This window comes from Podarcis raffonei, chromosome 8 (assembly GCF_027172205.1).
Source record: "Podarcis raffonei isolate rPodRaf1 chromosome 8, rPodRaf1.pri, whole genome shotgun sequence".
Classification (NCBI taxonomy): Eukaryota; Metazoa; Chordata; class Lepidosauria; order Squamata; family Lacertidae; genus Podarcis; species Podarcis raffonei.
This window is the reverse complement of record NC_070609.1, coordinates 91,681,408-91,689,865: the sequence shown is the minus strand read 5'-3', so window position 1 is coordinate 91,689,865 and position 8,458 is coordinate 91,681,408. Positions and strand designations below refer to the sequence as shown.

The 8,458-nt window shown below is 46.8% G+C and overlaps 1 protein-coding gene across 1 annotated transcript; it reads right to left on the bottom strand.

Annotated features, from left to right (window-relative positions):
• Nucleotides 1-1,694: 1,694 nt before the first annotated feature.
• On the bottom strand, nt 1,695-8,221 carry LOC128420126 (S-adenosylmethionine synthase). The gene is made up of 8 exons (XM_053401608.1): nt 8,030-8,221; nt 5,002-5,079; nt 4,766-4,888; nt 4,556-4,668; nt 4,301-4,444; nt 3,922-4,140; nt 3,342-3,524; nt 1,695-2,580 (listed from the first exon to the last, which is right to left on the bottom strand). The coding sequence occupies exons 1-8, from the start codon at nt 8,109-8,111 to the stop codon at nt 2,443-2,445; spliced, it is 1,080 nt and encodes a 359-aa protein (XP_053257583.1). The 5' UTR covers nt 8,112-8,221; the 3' UTR covers nt 1,695-2,442.
• Nucleotides 8,222-8,458: the final 237 nt, after the last annotated feature.

Genomic DNA, 8,458 nt, shown 5'->3' with positions numbered 1-8,458 from the left:
TTTTACACAAGCCAGACCCCCTGCAGGTTGTGACCCAAGGCTTTTCTGTAGGACACCTTGGCCTATCAGGGAATGCTGGGTACTGTCAAGGAATTTATGGTGTCAAAATAAAGTTAAAAAGCTGCCATTTGAGACCAGGGCTTCTCTGTACTCACACCCTATCCCAAACACAATAAATAAGCAAGTATAAAAAAATTTCAAGTATGTAGGGTTTTCCCCCACGTCCTTTCCAAATGCACTTACACTCTGAAGGGAACTGGCTTCTCTGTAGCTACGCCAGTACTTCAGAATGCAGTTTGGACCTGGCTTTGAAAATAAACCCTGGGAGTTTTGTGCAACATGAAATTCTTGGCTCTTCTAAAGAAAAAAATTCCAGGTGCCAAAAGTATGCAGCCTACAGACCTCAGGTACAACCCTGTGACTTCTCTGCAGTACATCACAAGGCTGGCCAAGGGCCCGCTTAATAAAAGATGGTGAGGTTTGGCTAGTGCTAAAACTGTGCATAGGATTTTTTTTTTAAAAAAAAACCTTTATTACGTACATCCCCCAAGAAGATAAGAGCAGAAAATGATTAAGGTGTGGTGCTGACTGATTTAAAGAGAATAATACCATGAGTTGTGGGACCAAAATTGCCTCAATTAAAAAACCACACAAGACTCGAGTTCCAAAATGGAACTTGCGGAGCATGCAGGGCCATCTGCTAAGGCGGCGATGACTCACTCACAAGAGATCGGGGGGGGGGGGGCGTCCAATCACTGCACCATCCTGCTCTAGATATCTGGACAGAGACTATGTGAAACCACGCAGTGCACATTAGGAGGGAGGCATCTTGCTCATTGTTGAAAGGAAATTCTCGTTAGCCTTTGGGCAATACAAAGGATTAGACTGAAGCACTGTTTTGACTACAGCCTGTTCTTCTGTTTTACATATAGCGCCTATGCTCAACTGGCTCTACACATACGTCAAGCACACCAGGAAGAGGAGAAAGCACAGTGCAATTGCGGTCCCCGGAGGACTAATATTCATGGCAATGGACAGAATGTGCCAAATTAAGAGCAGAGGACAGGACCAGTTTAGGGAATGGGGCTCTTTCCCACAGAAAAGCCTGGAGGTTTCTCTGTAATGTACACCAACAGGTCTGGGGAAAGAAGCCCAACATATTCAGTATTTAAGCTTTTTGGGCACTTCCCATGGGAAGTTGTCCCTACCAAAGTGGCCATAGGCTGCAGTCTTCTGATAAATAGGCCTCTTCAGATCCAGATCCCTGGAATATACAAGTCCGTAACTCAATACAAGGCATTTATCAAGCAAAGCAAAAACCAGCTACACTGAAGGGGCCACTTGATGTTCAATGCTGCAGTCCCAAGACATGGACCAACGGCTATTTTTTACACAGGAAGTAGCTGGGACCTATTTGCTCCCAATTCTGGGTGCCAATGCAAATACATCCCAAGGAAACTAAGCCCCTGGGCTCAACTGACATTACAGAATACTTACCCTCCATTATGAGTGGCTACATCCAACTGTAGATCACCACAAGTTTCTCCACTGGGAATGGTACTCCCTATCTGAATAATCAGCTCATATTACAACCAAACCTGCCTACTTCCAGCTTGGAGCTTTTAGAAGCAGTTAGTCAGTAGCACCACTCAGAACACCCATGTTTGCAGAGCTAAGCACCCACAACTTCAGTACAACATAGCTGGCCTTGGGTGTCAGTGGTTGGACCAAAATACCCAGAAGATCTCTGGAAAATTAGCTTTAATACTCAAAAGCACATGACTGAAGTGCCCAAGAGGAGTCTGTAATAACTCACAGAAATCCTCATATCCCTGCACTATCCATACTTTCCAAATCAGTGCAAGAGCCACAAGGGCTGCGCCAATTTGCGAGGGTGGATTTAATATTACTGTATCTATACACCACTTGCTGCATTAAAAGAGAATAGCTTTTCAATCTTGGGTATGTATGCCAATGGTGCAACTCCAAACTGGCTGGGGATCATGGCCAGACAGCAGCAAGCTACTTTGTTATCAGCCACCTTTGCCCCAAAATGTGCTATTCTAAGATACTTCTCATTTTCTGTGCCTTCCCCTGGCATGTCACATCATAAACTGTAATTTGCCTTACTATACAGTGACAAAGAGGCACAGACTAGCACACCATTCTGCTTTAACTACTACATATTAAAGAGCAAGCACTACTTTGTTTTATCTCTAGAAAAATGAACCACCCCATAGCTCCTCTACAGTGGTGCTGGGGAACTGTCTCCACCACTCCCCAGGAGACTAGGTGTTTTGACAAGTGTCTATGGTAGGAGATCGTGCAACATCATGTACATTTAGGGCAGACTGCCAAATGGTAATGCCTTGTTTATGCCTAGTCCCATCCTTATTACCTCTTTTTTATCTGTCTGAATATTACGTGCATGCACACCATGTTTTACCTGACAATAACCCCTGGGCGGAGGTCAAAGTTCTTCTTCACAATGTCTAGCAGCTCATGCTCAGTCTTTTGGGAGGTGCCGTAATGGAAAATGGAGACTGACAGTGGGTGGGCCACTCCAATGGCATAGGAGACCTAAGAGCAAAGTTAATATAAACCAAAAGCATTAAAATGTGTGGTTTCAGCTACTTTGTAGGGTATCCCATTTCTCTTCTCCCTCTTCACACACCATTATTCCAATATTTTCCTTTCAACTTTCCTTTCAACCCACACTCCCTGGCCAGTTGTACCTCCTTAAGTTGTACCTCCATAATGAATTCTGAATGCTTATTTCATCCAACTTACCTTTCCTACTGTGCTTTGAAAAGACACGTTAACAGCACAGCCACACATCAAGTTGGCAAATACTGCATGGCACCCAAGTAACTCTTGCCAGAGCAGAAGTTGGAAATGTGGCATCCTCCAAATGCTGCTGGGATGCCCATGAGCCCCAGCAACCATGGCCAATGGTCAAGGACGATGGGAGCTGTAGTCTAAGAAACCTGGTAAGGATTGCAATGGCCACTGCAAGGCAGCATTTGAGATTTACTGTGGCGTTGATTACAGGTGCAAGAATCATGGAGGTGCTGGGTGTATTAATACAAGGACCGCATTTTTCAGAAGCAGCTGTTACACAGCTGAGCATTACCAGCACCTGATTTACATCTCTGCTGCATTGCAGCTGCCTAAAAATCATGGAAGTGCCAACTGTACACACTTCCCAGCTTCTAATAAATTGTGCAACTATACTATCAAAGTAACATCTTAAACCCCAAATACTCATTTGAAGAAAACACTAATGTTGCACATCTTGGGAAAATGCATCTCGTTGCCCAGAAACAACAGACTGAACATACCTGAACGAGCACTCTCCGACAGAGACCAGACTTCACAAGGGATTTTGCAACCCAACGAGCAGCGTAAGATGCTGAACGGTCAACTTTTGTGTAGTCTTTACCAGAGAAAGCACCACCTCCATGAGCTCCCCAGCCACCATAGGTATCAACAATGATCTTCCGGCCAGTCAAGCCAGCATCTCCCTGAAATTGGCAATTTTTTTCATTATTTATTTGCCAACCTTCCTGCAGAGTCCATCTCATCTGACTGGACACAACACCACCTGTCTATAAGACTGGAATGAGGAACCCGTAGCTCTCCAGATTGTGAACTCGCATCAGCCCCCAGCCAAGGTGGCCCATGATCAGGAGACGAAGTTTTAGTCCAATAACATGTGGCAGTTCAGAGGCTCTCCACCCCTAGTCTATTGCAAGGCAAAGCTACCAGAAGGAGAACTGTGCTGTGTTTCTAGACACTACAACTCTAGATGGCATAAAAGCATGATGCTTCTGAATTGTAAGGCTGTAGCTGAGATCTTCCAATAAGGTACCATCAATTGTACAGATTAGGCAAGGGACAAGAATCCAACCTTCATCATACCTGGGGGCCACCAATTACAAAACGGCCACTAGGCTGCAGGTGGTAGACTGTATCATCATCCAGGTATTTTGCAGGTACAACAGTTCTGACCACTTTCTCTTTCAGGGCATCCCTCATCTCATCCAGCCCAATTTTATCATCATGTTGAACAGAAATAACAATTGTATGGACTCTAATAGGGATGACTGCACCACGGTCTTGTCTGTACTGCACAGTAACCTAAAAGGGAATCAAGGAAAACAATTTTTGCATTATTTCATGTCCAAGTTCTTCATACACTTTGATTGTAGTTTAAAAGGCCTTAATAGAAGATTGACTATGGTCTCCATTTTCAAGACCTTTCAATGTTAAGACAACGCAAGTTAAAGACAACATTTACCTGAGTTTTAGAATCTGGTCGTAGCCAGGGCAAGGTATGGTTACGACGAAGCTCTGCCAGTTTGGCGTTCAGCTGGTGTGCAAGGAGAAGAGTCAGGGGCATGCACTCTTCCGTCTCATCCGTAGCATAGCCAAACATCAAGCCCTATTTTTGTAACCAAACCAAGATATGAATTTCAGCTTCCTAAGGTGAAGTTTTAAGAATGTACACCACAAACAAATTTTGAGTAATCCGCAGCCTCTCATTAACACTGACCTGATCCCCAGCACCAATGTCTTCTTCCTTTCTGTCAAGATGAACTCCCTGAGCAATATCAGGGGACTGCTGCTCCAGGGCAACCAATACATTGCATGTCTTGTAGTCAAAACCTAGGACACATACATAATGCTTGTAAGTCCCAATCTTATTAACACTCAGCATTTCTATTCAAAATTAAAACGGCCAGAAGCAATCCAATCTGCTTACCTTTTGAGGAATCATCATAGCCAATGTGCTTTATTGTTTCACGAACAATTTTCTGATAGTCAACCGCAGCTCTAGACGTGATCTCCCCAGCCAGGAGGATCATTCCTGTCTTTGCAGCAGTTTCTGCAAAATAATACAGAACCAGAACTGTCAACTCAAAGTACAGAGGAGTTGCAGTTCTTTGACCACACTCCCAATAGATTCCATTTCTTCCCATAATGGTCAAGGGAACTTACCACATGCTACTTTGGCATCCGGATCTTGTTTAAGATGTGCATCAAGGACAGCATCACTAATTTGGTCACAGATCTTATCTAGAATCAGAAACAGCTTCCATTACTTTTCAGACCTCAAGGTTGCCACTATTTCACATGTTTTAACATGTATTCATGTATTCAACAAGTATTCAGCCAACACCCATGCAGGTTTGAGCCTTTTACCACTTTTTTCCTGGTATCATCAACCAATTAAAGAACAGCTGTTTGTGTCAATATGGAACTCCCTTCCGAGGAAAGCTTGATCTGCTTGTTTTCTGGTAACAGACATAGAGGACTTTATAGGAGACCTTGGTTTAGGAACAGCCACTGGCTCCTGCTGACCTGTTGCAACTGCTAGTTTTGACATTAATGACTTATACCAACAATACAACAAAAAGACCCAGCATTCACAATTCAGCAGAAACCCTGGGAAGTAATTAGGCACCAATGAATGAAGTGGGGAAAATTATAATTAAGCAAAACTTGCCAATGCTTGATAGAACAAGTTCAAGCTTTCCTCATTCCCTCTAGACACACAAACCTGGTTTTGGTTGACTAAACCTTGCAGCTCTCTATTTCCTACCCACTGGTTTCCACATGGAAACTGCACTGTTTGAGATGAAATTTTAATGCTGTGCATCCAAGCACAGTTTGTACCTTCAAGGTATGCATGTTGCCTTTTATTCTGCTGCCCTTAACAAATGATGCCTCACACCCAACCATGCATCTTGGCATTAAGATTCAATTGCTCCAATACTGCATTGATGACTGATTTTCTATAAGCAGAATGAAAGGACCTGGTTACAAAACACCAACTCAATTCTGTAGAACTTTACATAATCTAATCCTAAATTTGATCTACAGTTGTACCTTGGATCCCAAATGCCTTGGTACTCGGACGTTTTGGCTTCTGAATGCAGCAAACCTGGAAGTGAGCGTTCCAGTTTGCGAACATTCTTTGGAACTCGAACATCCAAGTCAGCCAATCAGAAGCTGCACTTTTTAACTTCCAAGGTATGACTGTACTTGCCATTTTGAAATTAGAACTGCTTTCAACCAGCAAAGTCAACCCACACTGCAATGAAATTTATTATCGAGCACTCAAGTCTGGAATGCCAAAATGCTTTACAACACCTTATGTATGCTTCAGTGATCAACACAGCCTGACACATAGTCCTTAACAGCCATTCTTCAGATGTGATCTACCATTTCATTCAATGGTCAGGATTTAGCCATCGTACCTCTGAGGCCTCAATGTGCCACAGATAAGGCTCCCTACCACCAACACTTCAGCTAGTGGTCTAGACACATGAAGCCTTTATTTAATAGTATTTAACAGAAATTCCAAGGCATACTTCAAAAGCCATCAATTTGTTTAATGTGTAGAACCGGTTACTGCCAAAAGCATTGTCTGCACACAAGGCTGCAGGCTATAAATGCAGACTAGTGTCATCCTATATCTAATCCAGAGAGAACAAGATGGCAGTGAGGATAAATTACCACCAGCACAGGATTCCTAAATATGGCTAAGTCTGAGACAGTACTAAGTTGTCAATACAAATGCCTAATCTACATAAAGTTCAGTTGCATGACATACTCATTTGACTAGTTTCACAGTATGAAGAACTTGAACATAGTCAGAAAGCCCAAATCAGAATATTTTACAGAAATTTAAGCACATAAAAATAGTGGGCAACTTCTAAACAAGAAACTAAAATAGCTCCCTAGGGGAATGAGTTACAGAGGGAACAAAGGTCTAGCAAGTATAAAGAACAGGCACTTAGAATTGTGGATTTCAAAGTCAGAAGAACAGATGTCATTCACTGTGCCTTGGAAAACAGAATAAAAGCACCAGCGATGCTTTTCTGCCCTGTTCTCTGCCTACTACTCAGGCAAAAAGAAGCCAGCTATCCAGCAGTCGTCCCCCAACTGAAAACACGACAAGGTGCTATTCTTCAATGGAGCCACATGGGTTCAACCACCACATGGCAGAAACAGAGGTGCAACACCTCCCACCCTTTCCTGCAGCAAAGGAAATGGCCAAAGCTGAATTCCCCTGCATCAAAGAGTCCTTGTTCCTATGCAGCCTCCTGGCAAAGGCTATCTTTAGAACAGTACAAAAAAGCACATATGCCCAGCCACCAGGATCGGGGGCAGCCTTCTCCAACTCCCGCCCTCCCTCTATCCATGCTGCAAACTCTGCCCAGACATCATGGCGGAGAAGGACAATGAAAGCGCAAGTCTCCTCCTCCTCCTCCAGCGTCGTTGGGAATTCAGGCCGCTTTGAGCTGACAACTAAGTCTTCCGCTCTGTGTAGTTTTGAATTGCTTTTTGACTCTGTGTAACGTAGACAGATACGTGATTGTGCGTACTTACCTGAAAGCCCACCTGCTTCTGTATGTAAAAGGCAGGCGCTTGGTCCTTGTCTCCCCCACCCCCGTTTTTACACGCGCTCGCGCTGCAGTTTTGGGCTTCCGGCTTCTTTCTTCCATCTCGACACACACAAAATCCCTTTTCTCAGGGGCTGCTCCCTTCCTACCATCCACCGTCCCTCCCAAGATCGCGCCATGCGGCTACCACGTGGTCGCCTGCAATGCGGGGCGCGTCCCCGAAACCGGGCGGGAGCGCGCGCTCCGAGCCCGCTTTCACCGTCTCCCTCTCATGCCGCCATCGCGCACTTTCCCTTTGTTACCCTGCCCCCCCCCGCAATCCAGGGGGGCAGCGGGGAACCTCCCGCTCCTGTCCGGGGCGGCCGAGCGGAGCCTGAAAGCGACGCCCGAGACTCCAGCCCCCCCCCGGGCGCCCTCGTGGCGCTTCCCCCTCCCTCATCCGCCGAAACGGGCCTCCGAGAGCCGGACGCGAGCCAGCCAGGCAGCCGGAGGGCGCGCGCCACAGCACCGCAGCCAATCAGCGAGAGAGCGGTCACCCGCCCGCCGGCGCGCGCCCCCTGCCCCTCCCCAGGCCCCCCGCGGGCGCGCGCGCCTCCTTCTGCCGCGAGGGCGCTCACCTGGGTGCCCCTCCCCCACCGACTCTGAGGTGAAGAGGAAGGTGCCCTCATCGATCCTGCTGTCGCGGAAACCGTTCATCATCGCGCCGGAGGAGAGTCGCTGAGGAGAACGAGGCGGAAGCGTGGTCGGAGCGCGCCGCGGAAGAGCCCACAAAGCAAGCAAGCGAGCGAACGCCGGAGAAGCGCGAGTGAAGAAGCTCTGGCCCCTCGCCGGAATGGAGGAGCCGGTCCTCCGGCGCGGGCATTTATAGCGCCTGGCCCCGCCTCCTCCTGGCGAAGCCCCGCCTCCTGCTCCTCTGCGCGGGGGGAGGGGTGGCGCCTCCCTCGTCCATGGCCGACGCCCTCTGGCTGCTCCTCCCTCAGACGAAGCTGAGGCGAAGCCCCTCTTCCCCGCATCTCCTCAGGGCGGCGCCGGCCGGCCTGCTTGGC

Coding starts and splice junctions, on each gene's coding strand:
- LOC128420126 (XM_053401608.1), bottom strand. CDS start 8,111: ATGATGAACGGTTTCCGCGACAGCAGGATCGATGAGGGCACCTTCCTC. Junction 5,080..8,029: donor GGTGGGGGAGGGGCACCCAG/GTGAGCGCCCTC, acceptor TTCTGATTCTAG/ATAAGATCTGTGACCAAATT. Junction 4,889..5,001: donor GGATGCCAAAGTAGCATGTG/GTAAGTTCCCTT, acceptor ATTATTTTGCAG/AAACTGCTGCAAAGACAGGA.